Raw genomic sequence first — 17,963 nt, 5'->3', positions numbered from 1 at the left:
GATTAATCTGAGCTATAAAAAGAAATTATAATAAAAACCATAATCTCTTACATTGGTGTAGAGCTTTCCTTACGTTTAAAAAAAAATTGTACACAATTTTCACACCAGCTCAACTATTTTACCTGTACGAGAAAGAACCTTGGGAAAGAGGAAGCAGAATCTCTTGACTCAACGCTTCACCTCCTGCAGGTTAAAAAGGAAGAGGCAGAGAAACTGAAAAAAGAGACCCAAGTCTCCAGGACGAGTGGTAGAGTTTGACAAGAACCTGGACCACGCTGTGAATGATTCTCTGCCTGTGTCTCTGACCCACGCTCAAGTTCTGGGACCGCCGCACACCGCTGACATCCTTCCCAGGAAATTCTTTGGCCTTGTTGACCAAGGAGAAACTCCAACGCAGGAAGGCTTCAATGCAGGAGCCCTTGGGTTAAATACAATCTCAGCCCCTGCAACTCCAGGAGAAGCAAGAGCAGAGGGGAGGCCAGCCCGCCCCCAAAGCCCCTGTGCCCCTGTGCCCCTGTTCTTCCTGCTCTCTGGTAGAATTCAAGAAGCCTAGCACGTAGGTAATTTAGCTGCCTGCTGTGTTCTCAAACAACGGCCCGTAAACAATGATTGGCCAATTTCATTCTAATCTTCCCAATTTTGCTCTAGTTAAAATCAAGCTGTAGCTTTCAAACAGTTTAATTAAGGCTGATTGGGAGAAATGGGGAGGGGAGACTCAAGCTTAAAGGAGGAGGACGAGGTCACTGCTTGGCAAGTCTCACACTGTCCGGTCGGGGCTCCAGCACTCGGAGAGGGCACTGAAGGCAGTGTGTTTCTGGAATCACCACGAAACAGCACACGCCTTGGAATGGCGGGCCAGTGAATTGCTGAGACCAGAATGAACTGCAGGGGGAGCTAAGATCTGTGTTTTCCCAGGCACAGAACCCTCAGCTCTGCCCTGACCTCCCTCCCAACCTGCTCCCCACAGCTCATCTGTTCAACTGTGGAGAAAATGGCTCTGCTCGCCACTCCGGGCCCCCCGTTGTGCTGGTCCTCGCTCAGCACGCTAACAGCCCGTACCGTGCTTCTCCACAGCGAGCACCCGCGGGCTCCCCATTAGCTACTTCGCTCTAAGAGAACTCCCCCAGACCGGCAGCTCCTTCCATTACTCGACAAGTTTATTCCTTTGCAATGAGATAGCCTTTCTGGGATTTGGGTGCATTAGCTTTTTATAGGAGCCACTCTTCTTTGGACTAAATATTTTTTTTGTTTCTTCAATCGTTTCTAGATTCCTAGGCCCTTCTGCTAAACCTTCTCTGCTTGCAATCTAGCTTGTTAATTTGTTTCTTTTTAAAGATGGCAACCAAAATTAAACACAATTCAGTAGTTGGGTTCTGAGCCACGGAGAGCACAGGATACAATTTCTGAACACATCATTATCATCAGCATTGTAACTATCCTCATTGTGTCTCTCTGCTGAGCCCCTGTGTTACCAGTCACGGCCCTGGTGCTTTACATATTTTTTCATCATCGTCACAATCTTATAAATGTCAGTGTGGTAGATGGAATCCTCATTCTCACCTGGTTCAGAAAGAACGCCTTTTGATATGAGACTTCACAGCATCAGTCACTCCTACGGATGGACCTCATTTCCCTCCCCCAGTGATACTGGGCTTGGCTACCTGACTTCACTCTGGACAAATGAACATGGACACAAGGGACAGGATGCCAATTCTGGGCCTAAAGAGGCATTGCATATTTTCACTCCTTCCTGTCTGCCGCCCTGGCCATGAGAATTGCTTCCCCCACCTACCCGCAGGTGCTTCTCCTTCAGCCTGAGACCCATGATAAACGTCATTGGAGAAAACACCAAACGGGCCCCTTGCAGACCTGTAGCCGGAAGCACACAAACTCAGCCAGTCTACAGATGCATGAATGAGCAACATTATTGTTTTAAGATGAGTTTGGGGGTTATTTTTATGTCCATAATTATGGCAATAGTTAGCTGATACACACCACGAATTTAGTCCTCTTTTATAGCCGAGCAAGCTGAGGCTCAGATAAGTTAAGAATCTTAGTCAAGGACACATAGCTAACCAAAAGTGAAGACAGTTTATGATCTTTCTCATATATATATATATGATCTCTCATATATATGTGAAATACATTTCCTTTATTAACACACCAGAATATTGCATTCCTTTTGTTTTAATATTTATATAGTAAATGTGTTTAAATTCTTCCACTTGTTTTATTAAAGTATAGTTGACACATTAGCATTCCTTTTTTTTGAAGACAAAAATATTCTTGGCTAACAGTAATCTCATAGTCAACGAGAACCCCCCATTTTTTCCAACCCTAGATTTTTGTTTTTATTTTAATTGCTGAGCCAGGCCATCTATATCCTGTTTTGGTGACGTTGGCATTTTGAACTTAAATCTGAGGCTTTGCACTTCACCACCTTCTTGCATTCCATCCCTCTTGGCAGAGACTTGGAAAGCATTCTTTAGCCGTTTCTCCCTTCCCCTTGGGCTCACAGATACACAAATTTCCCCAGCTTCCTCTGCATTTAAATGCCATCATGTGACTGGGTTCCAGCCAGTGGGATGTGAACCCAGGCCCAGCCCAGGAGATGTCTCATGAAATCCTTCATGAGGATTTCTCTTCCTTATTTAAACAAGGATCTCTCTTTCCTTGTTTACCAGGACCCAGAGGAGAATGCTGAGGCCCTGGACGATGACAGAGTGTGACTACATGGACGGAGTCTTGGTCTTGAATAATTTCATGAAGCAGTCTCCTTTCAACCATCTCATAAACTGCACCAGACATAAGCAATAAGTAAATAATTAAATAAACTTGTACTAAGTCACTGAGATTTGGGGACTGTTTGTTCCAGCAGTTAGCCCATTCTAATACCTCGATCGTGTCAATCTCCTATTCCAGCCTGGCAAAATAATCTTCACTCTTGATTTTATTGCCTATCTAGATAAGGGTCTCTTTCAATTACCCGATTTTATTGTCTCTGTAGTCAAGCATCCATGCTCCCATTTCTCCTCAGCTCAGTAACATTCCCATATGGGGTCTCTTTTTCTTGCTTTCTGAGTCTAGATGGAAATGGTGTTAGTTTTGAGCCCTTGATTTTTATGCTGTAGGATCGTAGCGTGTGAGTCCTGCTCTAAGGGAAAAGCACCTGTCACTGTGAAGGATTTACTTTGAACTATCTATAACTATAAAATCAATGAATAGATTAACTCAGGCTACAGTTAGGGAGAACAGAATGTGGATTTTAAGTGATAAATTTGATTAATGTATGGAGATTGCAGTAGAAAGAATTTGATAGAGTAGGACTGCTCCTGCTTTCTTTCCTTTTTCTCAATTAAACTCTCTGCATTTTTTCTTCTTCCCTCTTCTCAAGATTTTCCACTCTGTTGTGTTCCATATTTATTCTCAGGAAACCCCCTCACAAAAAGAATGATGCCCTTATCTTGAAATAAACCAAACTGGGCTTTTAGTTATTGCCAAAGAGTCCTCATAAAGAGAGTCTTATTATTCTACCCATTTTACTGATGAGAAAATTAAAGTTCAGATGCAAAAAACTTGTACAAGTTCCCACAGCCAGAAGTAGCAGAACTGCAATTTAAAGCTTCGTGGTATGATTCTGGAGCCTGGAGCCTCAACCACGTGTCTTCTCCTTCCATCTGAACATCCTACTCATATGAAGAGGTTTCATTCTCTTATTATATCCTTAACGTGTGGCAGACATGGTACTGGGAACTGGAGATAAAAAGATGAAATAAAACATGCTCTTTGCCTGAAGGAGGTCAGAGCCAAGAGGAGAACAAATAAAGACAGGTAAGTAAGGAAATACACAAAACAAATTCTATAGCAGAAATATGAACATACTGATAGGGAACCATAAGTAGAAATTTCCAGCTCTCTTACAGGAGCCAAAAAGACTTCAGAGGGAGTTGATATCTAAGTGGGTTTGAAAGGTGAGTAGGAGCTCAACTGGCAGAGAAATGGAAGGAGCTATGCAGGAAGTGGGAATGGGACTTGTGAAGACACATGGGACCTAAAGGAGCCTTCTGGTGTCTGGGTGAACCTGGAGATGTTTAGTGAGACTAGGACAAAGGTTAGCAGGAAGAAATGGTGGGGCAGAGTCAACAGCATGGGGACAGTGTTCATGGGGTATTTGTTGAAACAGTGAATGGATGGATTTGGAAGGGATTTTAATGCCAAGAAAGTGCATATAGGTTTTCTCCTTTGGGCACAGAGGGACCCACAGGGGACCTCAGGCAAGTTGGACTGGAGAAGAGAGAAAAATACAAGTGGTCAACAATGAAGCCAGGAGACGAGACAAGAGGCCGACTTTGAAAGACAGCTCGGAGATGAAATCCATACAACTGAAAACGGGGACGAGGGTGGGGAAGAGGCAGGAGTTAATGGTGCAGTGGCCGTACCATTCCCAACCCGGGAAGCAAAGAATACAGAAGACCTAACTATAGTAGGAAACATAATGAGTGCAGTTCTGGCTATACTTTTACCACTGACACTAAACCTAAGTGCCCAAAATCAAATCAAATGGGAGGCGGATCCAATCCCCTGAAAAGCTGAAGAAAAAGTTCGGATTTTTTCCTCCTACATTTTTTTTTTTTTTTTGACGGAGAGAGAGACAGCCAGCGAGAGAGGGAACACAAGTAGGGGGAGTGGGAGAAGAAGAAGCAGGCTCCCGGCGGAGGAGCCTGATGTGGGGCTCGATCCCATAACACCGGGATCACACCCTGAGCCAAAGGCAGACACTTAACGACTGAGCCACCCAGGCGCCCCTTCCTCCTACATTTAACTTGAATGAAAAACCTGTATTCTCCCACCATACACCCAGCACATATTGCCAACTTTTCTTGAAGCAATGGTGCTTCCGTTCCAGAGCACAGTCACAACATCTTCCGAGGCATGCCTGTGACCTAGAACCACCATCACGAACCTTCAAGAACTGCCTAGAATGCGAGAAGTAGGAGGAAGATGCCTGATCTGAGAAAAGTTCAGAATGTTGCACTAATCCTGATCCCTGACAAAAGCCTTGAGTACTTTGGAAGGCGAGCAAGCAAGCAAGCTCCCTGGGCGCCAGAATTGGAAGAAAATCTTATGACAAAGTAAATTTCTGGTATTTTCCTCATGCAGAAAGAAGGAAAAGGGAGTGTCAGGCAGAAGAAACAAGGACAGTTTGAGAGAGAGAATGTGGAGGAGGGGAAGGAGAGAGAGAAGAACTTCTGGAGGGAAGCCACACAGTGCCACCAAGTCTAAGAATCAGGCAGAATAATGCTCTCCAAGTATCTACAGACCTGTCATGAAGAAGAGGCATTTAGACTTACTGTCAAGAAATAAGAGAAAGCAGAGTCAGGACCAGCAAGTGGAATTATAGGAAGAAAGACTGAATCAGTTTCAGAAAGGTCTTTCTAGTGTTTGGGGCTGTTGCTTGGAAATTGGCTTCAGTGAACACGCAGGACTGGAAGCGTTCAAGCCAAGGCTGGCTGACCAACTTCGTGGGGATTTGTAGCTGGTTGTCTGCACTGGGTAGGAAACAGGTGATTGTAAAGTTTCCTTCCAATCCACAGATTCGAGCATCGCTGGGTGCCGTTCTGTCACCCCACGCTGTCGGGCCCCCAGTCGTTACTGCCCTGGCAGCTTTGGCCTCGTGTCCCAGGCCAACCATGCATCTGTGGCTCCCAGATTTAGTCTCCTGACCTATAGGCACCAACATGGACAGTGCCCTACTTAGTGGAAACAGAAGGCAAAGCAGGTATGATCAGCCTCTGCAGCCATGTTTCCTCTTCCTTTAAAAAAATATATATATTTCTTTGTTTTAGAGAGAGAGAGTGCAGGGGGGAGGGGCAGAGGGAGAGGGAGAGAGAGTCTCAAGCAGACTCCCTGTTCAGCACGGAGACCAATGTGGGGCTCAATCTCACAACCCTGAGATCATCTCCTGAGCCAAAAGCAAGAGTCAGACACTAACCGACTGTACCACCCAGGCGTCCCAACAGCCACGTTTCTTCTATCAAGTTCCATTTGAGCACGAGTTCCCAGATGACGGAAGCTGACATTCAGGGATAAGCACAGCCTCCCTTTCTCTCCATCTTTATCAGACTCACAGCTTAGAACCTACACAGAACCAGCTGAGCAAAGGCTGGCTTACTGTGCATACAGTTGACCCTGGTTCTGGGAAACCAACCATGGTGAGGGATCATCACACGAGGGTGTTTACGGGCTTCTGTGGATCCAGGAGAACTCAGTCCCCCAGGAGTCTTCCTTCCTGTCCGTCACTAGCCTGCCCCCAGGTAAGGCACAGGCTCTCTTGCATACAAGGATGATGAGAATCCTCCCAGGCCCTGGGGCTGATAATGAAGGGCTTGGTGCGGTGCTGGATCTGGCTACCTCATTCTTCTCCCACCAGGGCGTCCCGTGACCAGTGAGACTTTTTGCTCACCCTGACTCATTGTGACATCAGAGCCTGTTTATTCCTTGCAGTGGGAGGGAGAAAGAGGCACCTTTCTGGGCTCAGGGAGGAGTCTGGTACAGAGGCAGAACCAGGGAGCAACAGGTGCAGAGGGGAAGGACTCCTCCATCTTTCCCAAACCACGTTCCAGTGTAATAGCCCTGATCTGCCCACACCTATGCCTGCAAATGCCACGACTGGCCGGGGAGCCCCAGCTGCCAGGTCTCTTTCACTTTCTATCTGATCCCGTGATGTGCTGTGGATGCAAAGGGAAGTGAGAGTGACCGAAAGCATATGGCACCCATGTCACTGTAAGGAACTGCAAATTTACAAAGCATCCTAATAAGCAGAGGTCATTTGCATCACCCAAGGGTTTTTCTGGCTTTATGAAAGTATCCCTTGAAACAGAAGACATTTCCAAGTGGGTATGTGTCCTTATAAATCAGTAGCTACTGATTTATAAATCAGTAGCCACTGATCCTAAAGCCAGGAGCTACAGATTTACTTAACACTGAATTTTTATAAGCCATCGCCAGGCAAAAAAGAAGATACTGCATTTTGGAACGGCATTAAGTGTCCCTCTAGTACAGGATCCGATTTACAGAAATTTAATTTACACTGCACCCTTATAGAAACATGCCAGCGGTGTAAAGCCGACCCATACAGAATTTGCTGTGGGTGAATTGTTTCAGGAAGATTCATCTGTAGCTTCCTCCCACTAAGGGCTCCCCAGAGCCCAAGCGCAGATGGAGAATGGTGGACACAGGACTACAGGATCTCCGAGTGAGATGAGCCCCACGAGCCCCCCTGAGGCCCTTCTTCCGAGTCCCAAAGACCTGCTGTAATGCCATAAGGCTGAGCAGGAGGGGCAGAGAGCACAGGTCGCTACAACTGGAGGCACCTTCTCTCTGGGAGCGTTAAGAATCCCAGGCTCAAATTGTGTATTTGATTCAATAAGCATTTAATAGTCAGATCGTCTGTGGTATGGGTTGCGTGCTGGCTCTTCCTCTCACCAGATGTATGACATCCTCTAAAACACAGTGTCTTCATCTGTCATGTATGTATACAGAGAGCACCTCCCTTGTGGGTTTCTCATTACGATAACTGTAGTGCAGATATATATATATATATCACATATGCATGATATATACATGAAATATATATCACTTAGTAAAATCTGGGGCATGTAATGAACACTCAATATAGTTATTATTTATTAATGTTACTAATATTTCACAGTAGAGGGAATACTTTGCTTTCTTTCCCAAGTTAAAGAGAAATTTTGGCCAATGTACTGCCTTCTTGAAACAACCCACCCCCTTAGCCCCACGGGGAAGTCGGGGAGGTTGGTACGAGCCGCTGTCTTGCTGTCCATGCTCCATGCTGTGTGGTCGACGCACGGAGATCCCCGCTCCCTACAAGTTCCTATCTCTCAGACACCCGTGCCCTCCAGCGGTCGTCCCTCGAAGAGTGTCCCCCTCCTCACAGCCCTTGTGGAGCTCCTCCTGAGGCCACCTGCCCTGCCCGGCCCGGCCGCAGCATTGAGCGGGGCTTTTCTAGAGGCTTCACTTAGGATTGGGCCCATCAGTCAGGTGCACCCGCAGGCTCCTGTTGACTCGAATGTGAGTCAGGGATGGACTGAGGGGACAGGACTCCTGTCTGTGACTCAGGTCCAAACTCGCCACCTGCTTCTGTCCTGGAGGAGAAGATGGATGATTGATGTGGACACCGAACTCCCCAGGCGGCCCCCGGTACCGCTTCACAGACCTCCCTGCCTCCAACCACCTGCTCCCCAGGGTCTACCTGAGGGCTGAGCCCCCTGAGGCGTGGGCCAGGTCTCCTTCCCCACTGCGCCCCCAGCACGGGTGACGAGGCCAGCACACTCACGTGCTCCAGAAATATCTGCTGAAGGAGGGGATGCCCCGCCATGTGCCACTCACTGTTCTAAGCAACACAGACTGAAATAATTTTCTTGTGGGAGAAGTGGGAAGCCCTGAGGTGGGATAAATGTGGCAGAAGCAGAATAAAGAAAAAAAAATGAGAATCCCTGACCCAGAAAAAGCTCTTCTCTTGAGGAGAAAAAAGGAAAAGGAAAAGACCACATGACTAGCCAGTGTCCCCGTCTGCCTGTCTCTGTGTCGTGATGGCTTCTAGAGGATGCCTACCACCCTTGTCTCTACATGGACACGGCGCTAAGTAGCAATTCATTCATGAATAAAATTAATTATTTCTGGAAGCAAAAATTAATCCTCTTTTTCTCTGCCCGACTGACTCGAGATCTTGCTACTAAATCTCATCTGAAAACAAGACCGATCTTGCTTTTCCCCCCTTGGCCATCCTGGATTTTCCCTCCATTTCTTGCATGTTTGTATTTTTACATTTTTTCTTCACAGACCATCTTTGTAATCCTGTTTCAAGCCAGGGTGAACAACCTGGATATCGCCCCCAAGGACATAAGAAAATGTGAGGCAAGAGTCGTTTTGTCCTGGGGAAACCTGGGACTGGCATCCTAGAATTCATTCTGACGTGGCGTCCATGGGCCAAATCTGTCCATCAGTCATGGAGAAGGTACCAAATGTCTTCTCCCCAGCGTTTGAGATGCGATGGTCCGAGGTGTTCTCTGGTGTGTGGACTGTCACTGAAACCAGACCGCCGAACTCCTAGAAATCAGCAGCACACGGTTTTCTCTCTTTCGTAGCTTGCCGTAGTGCCTAGAATCATGCAACGCACAGAGGAGACTGTCCACAAATACTTGTAAGAGGACCAAGTGAGCAAATACGCAGTGTGGTAAGTCTCCGCTGGATTTGAGTTTTTGAAGCATAAACGATGATGGATTTTCAGATGAACCAGCGGCTTTACAGGGCCTTCCAGCACGGCTCACCGTTTTCTCACCAGGTGAACACTCACCTCGCATTTGTCCCAGGTAGAAACAGGACGAACTGCCTTTAGCTCTACCTTCTCCAGACACACAATTACTTTTACTTCCGGTTACTCATCTCTAACATCGGAAAATGACGTGCCCCTCCAGGCGGGAGTGCTTTGAAATTGTACCCTGGCAGAAATCAGTGCCTAAGGGGCCCTCTGGCATCGTGGAGGGACAAGATCGGGCAGAAATGACACAGTGGGACAGAGCAGGTGAAGAAGGGACATGGTCATAAGTTTCTTGACATTTATATCAAACATAGGGGTGTGGCTGCTCGGTTTCTAAACCACACTGTGTACTCCCATCCCTCTGACTCTACGCTCCTGTGGTTACCACGCCATTCCCCAGATCTCCACCGGACACTTTCCACTCATACATCAGAGTTTGATCTATGCTTCCCCTTGGAGTCCAGCTTTCCTTGACCTTTCTGTGCAGAGATCTCCGCATGTACTTATCCGTAAGTTCCATCAGATCAAGAACTGTGACTTCCTTGTTCAAGGTTTATTATCAGAATCTTGTAGAAGCATAAGCGCAGAGTTGGCCCTCAGAAATGCTGCTTGAATGAGTATTGCTCTGCTTACATAGCAAATGTTTCTTCATGTGTTGTTTCTTCTTGCTCCAAGACAGCAGAACACGTTCTCGTTCAGTTATTTTTACATGATGGGAAGCTTCATATGGGTCTGTCGCATTCTGTGGTGTGTTTCCATGTCAGAGATGGAGATAGGAATTGGCATAAGGCTGAGGTTAGGCAGGGCCCCATTCAAGGGCGTTCCAGATGTTTCTGGAATGAAATTCCTTGGGTGAAGATCTTATGCTGGGTCCCCAGCCTAGATTAGATACTCCATGTCAGAGGTGCTTACATTTAGCCAGCATCAAATGCGGAATCAAAGTAAATTCTCAACGTGCTGTTCTGTCCCTCTCCTACCTCCTCACCTGTGCACGGAGAAATAGCGCCTGTGACCAGAACTGCAGGCTCACCATTGCCACCTTGCCTCTGATTTTGCTCTAATTTGTTTTTTCTAGTTTGTACACCATTCACTTCCCTCCTTCCATCCCGACGAAATCCCTTGTCAAAATATAGATCCAGTGAGAAGTTCAGAGATCAACCAGTTCACTTGGGTGAGGCCATCTCTCCAGAAGAGCTCACCTCTTCCTGCCTGTGCCACCCCCCTGAGGACCGCGGCCTCCCGTGTGGCGCCCTGCTGCTGCGTGATAACGCAGCCTTTCGCTACCTCGGTCGCTGTCCAGCACGCCTAGGAAATCTCGGGGATTTACCCAGGCCGACTCCCGTTGCCTTGGGTTGCCATTTATTTATGTGGATTGTGATCTCTTCATTGGAGATGGCGCCTCTCCCAGGGCTCGCTGTTTATCCAAATCAGGATTTGTTAGTCCGCGAGACATGGTCCCGATGCTAAGTCAGCTCTGGAGCCCCTCTTGGGTGATGCTTCCACAGCTGCTCTCCATTCCTCACCTCTCCATCTCCCGGAGGCACCCACAGGCTGGTTCTAGGCCCTCCAGCCTTTTTTGCTTTTAACTTTTCTCCCAGCTGCTGGATCTATTCTTATGAGTTCATGTGACTTGGCGCGAATAACTCCTGAATTTCACCTCCCTTGACTACTATTCTATGTCATTTGTAACATTCCCTGTAAATATTCCCACTCCCTCCAATGCATCATGGGGGATGCTGCCTTCTGTCCTTCTCCACCCCGGTCAGTCCTGCTCTCCTCTCTACCTCCCAGGCACTTAGTATAGTCAAGTATGGTACTTCTCGAGCTTTCTTGTCATACTGTTCATCCGGGGCTCTTGTTAAAATGCAGATTGTGAGACCCCCGGGTCCTGTAATGTGTACGAGCTCTCAAGGCATGCGGATACTGCTGGTGTACCAACCACACCTGGAGTGGTACGGATCAAATATTTGGTTGTTCCTCCCTCTCCCTTCCCTCACATGTAAGCTCTTGCCAAATCTTATTTTTTATCCTGATGAATTGCACTAAGATTATGTTTTCTTAGGGTTATTGCTCCGGTGCCGGCTGAAAGGTTCTTCTGCCCTAACCGCCCTCGTTCACCACATCATCCGATTCTATCCCTTCTCACCCTACTGCATGTTTCCAGATGCACCTGCTGAAACACATTCCTGCCTCAATGCTACCTACCTTTGGGTATCACTCCACCCTCTTGTTTTTCAGTTTTGTCCTACTTTGGTTCTCAAAATTTGCAAAATTTGCCCAGAATATGATCAAAATATAATATCATTTTTTGTCGGGGAAGATAGCTATTTAATTTCATTTTTGTTTATTTTCCTCCCAAAAGGCTTCTAATGTATCCCCAGACCCTTCCTTTCTAAAAAAGCAGATAGAAATGGGGGTAATAATGACTAAGATCAATAATTTGGAATTATACCTAGCTTTGCTTTTCTCCCAACCACCATATTATGCTCATTGTTCTGTATGATTTCTAACTTTTCTCTCTTAATTTTAATTTATTCTTTCCGAGTTTCAAGCGTTTCATCATAGTGGCTTGGATTTTTTCCAATCCCATGATTATCTCTCTATTAAAGCTTTAATACAAAAAGAAATAAAAAAAAAAACCAGACTGCTCATTACTTTGATTTGTAGCAAGGAGAGAATGGAACATTACCGCTAGAGTGTTTCGAGAAACCATATTTACATTTGCATCAGCTCAATTTAGGTGCCTGATTAGGTTGCGTGGTATGATCAAGATGCACTTACCAGTCAGAGGGAAGTGGCATGGTCTAGAGTAATGAGCAGGAGACTTGAAGTCAGGAGCCCCAAGTGCTATTTCTGGCTGTGAGTGGCTACCTCTCCGACCTTGAACAAGTCCGTCTCACTGCCTTGGGCCCTAATAGCCCGCATCTGCCTCATAGCGCTGCTGTGAGAGGTTGAACACTTAAGTGTTTGTCCTGGTGGGGGCTATGGAGTCAAGCAAGGGAGGGGGCATTAAGGTCACAAATGGAATTGGAGACAAGATCTCTGCTCTTAAAGCTCTTACGACTAGCCTGTTAAGAGACAGAGTCTGAGAAGTGGGCTGATTGCTCAAATCTTGGTCTAACAGGGCTTGAGGACATGGTGAGAGGCTGGCTAATGGAATTTAAAAGCTTGCCTAAAGTTGGGCGAGACAGCCAAGCCCATCCTGTTATTTAGGAAGGCTTAACAAGAGTGCGTATTGTCTTTCTTCTCATAACAGTGCCATCCTGAGACTGTTCGTTTCATCCCCCGCAACAGGGAGCTGGCAGTGACTGGCTTCTGGAGGATGTCCCAAGGAAGGCCCGTGCAGCAATCCCTGACTTTAGGAGAAAGATTGTTACCCGTGGTGACCAGTAAGTGTGTGCCCCAGAGAAGATTCTTTCATCCTTTTGTTGGTTTCCTCTCCCAAAGAGAAAAAGATTGAGGGGTAAAGGTTAAATTGCTTTGAAAAGGAAAGCAAGAGAATGATTTTTTTCTCCTTGCCATATAGTCTGTTGGTGTGAAGCCCTCAGCAGGCATTTTCACAAAGATAGCACCCAAGGTTCTCATCTCAATACCATTCTTTCTTTGGCTAATATTTGTTGAGGACAATCCAAAATAGGTAATGTTTATTAACATTGTTCTAGGTGCTTAACGTCAATTAACGAATTTAGTTTTCACATCAATCCATCAGGTAGGCAACTATTATTGTCCCAATTTTATAAATAAGGGCACTGGGGACCAAAGCAATTAAGTGATTTGCCCAACAATACACAGCTAGTAAGCTGCAACTTCAGGATTCGAACCCAGGTCATCTGGCTCGAGAACCTTCACTCTGGATCACCTGTGCCTACAGGAATACAAACTTGGACAGGGCAACATTCTCAAGGGCCCACAGTTAGAGGCCAAAGCTATTCTAGAACAACCAGCCCTCTTCCCTAAGTTAAGAGCACACTCTGATACCCAAGTAAGAATAGGTGGGATTTGGAGCTTAACAGTAGAACCTTGCTGTACGCTAGTTACGATCAGTTCACACATGAGAAGAGAAGGAGAGCCTCTCTCCTGCTGTGTGAGGGAGCTCATGTGCGTCTGCCCCCTGGGGAAGTCTAATTCTCTCCCATCACAGTTCCCCTCCTTTCTTCTATGGAAGGCACAGGTGGCCACCATCTGAATTCTGTGTATAGAAAGCGTTCTTAAAGAAACGAATGAAAGACTAACGCTGTTTGAAACCCAGGGCTGATGTTCTCTGCACGCATTTTCTCCCTGTGCCCTTCTAGACAAAATGCCCTTCTAGTCATTGGGGATGACCCTCAATGTATATTTTACCAGTTTTCTATAACCACTTTCATCAGAGTCAGCAAGGTCTTGAATTTGCCAGAGAGAATTGCCACTAGAGACAAAAGTGGAAGGGATAAAGATGAATTCCCACAGGGATAGCATAGAGCCCTACAGCGGTATCCATGGATCCACCATTTTGCGAAATAACTAAAGGCAAAACTCCCAGAATGCTCCTGGAGCAGCCGTGTGTGACCACTCTCTCTTCGTCCCACCATAGGGTCACACATCAGAACGCTGCATTCCTGTCAGAATGACTGGTTACTGTTTCCCCAAGTAAAGGTTCATGTGCAATAACTGACCCCAGAGAAACGGAAGGGCACAGCGGAAGCGCTTGTCACAGTAAATGATCAGGAAACCATTACCAACTGATAGAACGGTTGATGGTGCAGAAGTGATTACAGACACTCCCCATGGGCTGGCTCTCAGCTGCCGCCCAGGCATTCAGGGGCTGCCAGGCTTGGGCTGGGGCTCCATGAGAAGAAAAATCTATTGAGGGACAAGAAACGTGATGGTTTATTCCCTCTAGTTTCTATAGCCCTTTGAAGTGGATAGTGGTGTTGGGATCCCCAGGCTGACATTTCAGTTCCAATATACTTAAAATATATATATACGCATTTGGTGATAGCAGCGCTTCTAAAAGATTGGGGTGAACTGAAAAGTCTAAGGTGAATTAAATCTTGCTTCCCTGGACTGGAGGCATTTGCTGCTTAAATACATTCTAGGGTGGAGTTTCTCTCTTTCTTTCTCTCTGTCTCTCTCTGGATGGAAAAAAAATTCTTTAATAAAGAGAAGCATCGTTCTGAGTGACCTTATAGGAAATTGGTGGGGGGCATATGGCCAGTTTCTTATATATTTATTGAAAGTCAACTCAATCTCTTCTGCTCATTTAGCTTCCCTTGAGCAGGTGTTACCGCCCCCTCTCCCAGCCTGAGTTGGCTGAATCATGCCTCAGTGGCCCTAGTGAATTTCTTCTGTAGTCTTTGGAGGATGGCAAGGACCAGAGCCTTGTGGAGTGTGAACTGCGGTCTCTTCCAAGACCAGACCGGATCCAAGCACAGTGGAAGAGAAATGGTCTGAAAGGAGAGCTGGGTGGGTTGCTCCTGAGAGCAGGACTTTATCCGTATATACCTCTGTACCCATGAAGTACAAGCCCCTCAGACACCTGGTCTTGTCCCTCTGTCTGCACCTGTGTGTGGGAATCATGTACCAGGAGAACTGCCTCTGTACACAGCTGCTCTTACCATTGGGAAGCCTGCCAGTGATGAAGACCCCAAAAACCTTATTTCGCAGACCCTATACTAGCCTAAACAGACTGCATGGTTATTGAGGAAGTTTAAAAAAACCCTCAGAAACAACAACAACAAAAATTGTCTCTAAATATATTTTAAGAACCCAGACTCGAGTCTGACGATTTGCAAGCTAATCCTGGCTCCATTCTTCATTAGTTGTGTGCCCTTCAGCAAGTTCCCTAACTTCTCTGGACCTCATTGAACTCATTTGTAAAAAGTGGAGAATAATGGTTCTTCCAACCTAGGATCGTTGTAAGGGTTAAATGAGCTGATGTACAAAAGGCACGTAAAGTGCTAGCTTGAGCAAGGGCCCCAGATTTCAGTATGTTCTTAGGACTAAAAGTGCATGCGCGGAAAGGTTAACAGTAGCAACCTCTAACTGCTAAAGAACAAGTGATTTTTCTGGTTTTCTTTCTTTTTGTGCTTTTTCATATTTTCTCTCTTTTTGTTGCATTAGAAACTCATTTGTAATTGGAAAATAAATGTCTTTGATAAAAGGAAAAAATTTCAGCAAACCTTCCAGGGTTGTCTGAAGACCACAGGCAAGGTGAAGGGGACAGAAGAGCCATGACAACAGGGCAAGTGGGCACAGGGATGAAGGGGAAGTTTGTATTCAGAGATGCACTCCTGGGAGCCCTGAGGCTCTCTGGGTCACTGGAGGTGAGGATTTCGAGAAACCCTCTCCTTTTGAAGTGCTGGTCCGGCAGCTGGGACGATGGGCCTGGTTTATCCCTCATCAGATGGACCTGGCCAGTCTCCCGTCTGACTTTCAGCTCTGACGCTCCCAAGGATAGATCTAAAGGGCCAAGTAGATCCAGCCCTTTACCATGGGCAAGGCCAGCTGAGGCCGTGGCGGGGACAAGGGTCAAGGCAGGCTTGCCCCCTGACACTGCAGGTCTCCCCAGACCTCCAAGGCAGGAGCTGCAGCTGCCCTTCCTTCATTTGCATGTCTAGGTAATTACAACTCATAAAAGTATCTAACCCATTAGTTAAAACCCGGCCCCAGCATTTGACTCTGACCTCCTGCGGCAGCGCGGGCCACACGCTGACTCCATGCCGCCTGATTTGTCCTCAATTTACAAGCAGCACAGCCTATAAATAGAAACCCTTTTGCTATGTTCCCCAGGAGGCATCAGCAGGTTTTCCAGCTTGTATGTGTTTTCTTCTTTCTTTTTTTAAAAACCAACATGGTAGGCTTGTTTTCCCTGCCGGCTGCTCCCCCCACCCACTCAGTCTGGGGGCCCGCGAGGGGGCTCAGCCGGCGGAGCCCCGCGCAGCGGCTGGGGTGCTCAGGGGCGCCGCTGGTCCCCACTCACCTGTAGATCCTGTACCGGGTGGTGAAGCCCTGCCGGTAGCGCTCCATGAAGTCGGCGTACTCCTGCGCGCGGTGGAACGGGCCGCGGTCGCTGAGCAGCCAGTCCAGGGGCGGCTGGCCGGCGGGGGACGCATGCTGCTCGGGGAGCGCCGCGGCGGCCGTGGCCGAGACCGCCAGCACCCAGCCCGGGAGGCCCAGCGCCAGCAGGGCTGCCCACGGGGCCGCCGCCGGCCCGAGCCCCCTAAACCGAGTGCCACACTGCCACCTCATGCTTCTCCCGGCCGGTTGGTGTCTTCATTCTCTCGCCACGCTCTCCGCCTCCGTGCCGCTCCTCCAGGGCTCCTGGCGCTGGAAAAGTCCAACACGGAGAGGTCAGTGCAGCCCCCTGTCTCGGCCCCGCGGCCCGTGCGCGGCGGACCGGCCGGCCGGCCCGTTCTAGAAAGCCCTTAGGCTAACAAGGCCTCTTCACTCTAGGCACTGAGCAGAGGGCTTGATGGAGATTGCCTTTCGTTCTGGAAACAATCCTAGAGGAAACGCCACCGTCCCCATTTTGCACATGGGAAGCCGGGGTTGAGGAAGAGGAACAAAGTGGCTGAAGTTCATGCAGCTTTTAAGAGGAGAAACCAGAATTTTGAACTCTGGTCATCTGACCAACCTTTACAGTAAATTGCTTCTGTGTTTCCTATGTTGACTCAACACCATCTGCTGCTTCTGTCTTCCTCTCCCAAAATGTTCACCATGTGTCAGTCATAGCCCCGCAAAGTGTGAGATGCCTCTAGAAGCTTGAGTGAAGGTGAACAGCGACCTCACTTCTCAGGTGGCAAATGGTGGGGCAGAGAAGTAGTGAGGTCCCATTGCTGCTGTGAAGCTGGGTGAACTCCAGCAAATCCCTTCCCTTCTCTGGGCTTAGTTTTCTCTTATAAAGAACAAAGAGGCTTGACTACGTAATATCTAAGAATCCTTCCAGCTTCCAATATCTGATCCCTTCTTTTACAGAAGGCCATGCCGGAAAGGAGTTAGAACGGGAAATCAGATTGCGCATCGCCATCGTCAGAGAGCAGATCTGTGTACACATGACACCTGTCGTTCTGACTCTCCGCACAGAATGAAAGCTCCCTGAAGGCAGGGCTGGGTGTCCTCCCGAGAGCAGACAGCAGGCCTTTAGAGACCCTTCTTGAAGGAGTGAATGAGTATGTACCCTGTCTGCTCTGAGTAGAAGGGAAGGTGCCAAGAAAGAAGATTCTGGCCTCCAAAACTCTTGGCTGCCTTGTGACTCCTCACAGGCCTTTGATTTCCAGTGCCTGCACTTTGCCTGAGAATAACTGGTCATCTTCATGAAGCTCTGGGCAGGTGCAGGGGACCGATTCAGTACTGTGGGCTCCTGACAGCTGCATTCGTGCCTTTGATGTTTAACAGCTCATGCTGTCAGAGTCTCGCCCATGTCCCCTCGCCAATGCCACTTCAGTGCTAGAATGCGCTAGAATGCGCTAGAATGACTTCCAACCCGAGTGCCTGTAATTTGTGGCTTTGAGGACTTTCTCTGGCAGCCAAAACCAAAGAAGGCTCCCTGGGGATGAAGCAGGGGGTGTTAATTCTCTGGCACTTTCCAGGGTCCTGTAAGGGCAGGCCAAGTGGGCTTTCGTATTTGATTCACGCCCCCTCC

At 47.6% G+C, this 17,963-nt stretch overlaps 1 protein-coding gene across 1 annotated transcript in view; it reads right to left on the bottom strand.

Moving 5' to 3' along the window:
• The window catches only part of BRINP2 (BMP/retinoic acid inducible neural specific 2), a 102,888-nt gene that overhangs the window by 33,249 nt on the left and 51,676 nt on the right, over positions 1-17,963 (bottom strand). The window contains exon 2 of the mRNA XM_026509291.4: positions 16,302-16,648. Coding sequence (XP_026365076.3) covers positions 16,302-16,570 — 269 coding nt within the window. The 5' untranslated portion in view covers positions 16,571-16,648. The remainder of the gene's footprint in view (positions 1-16,301; positions 16,649-17,963) is intronic.

The sequence above is a fragment of the Ursus arctos genome, unplaced genomic scaffold, assembly GCF_023065955.2.
Source record: "Ursus arctos isolate Adak ecotype North America unplaced genomic scaffold, UrsArc2.0 scaffold_2, whole genome shotgun sequence".
Classification (NCBI taxonomy): Eukaryota; Metazoa; Chordata; class Mammalia; order Carnivora; family Ursidae; genus Ursus; species Ursus arctos.
Note: the sequence above shows the minus strand (reverse complement) of the source record. Positions and strands in the feature narration are given on the sequence as shown.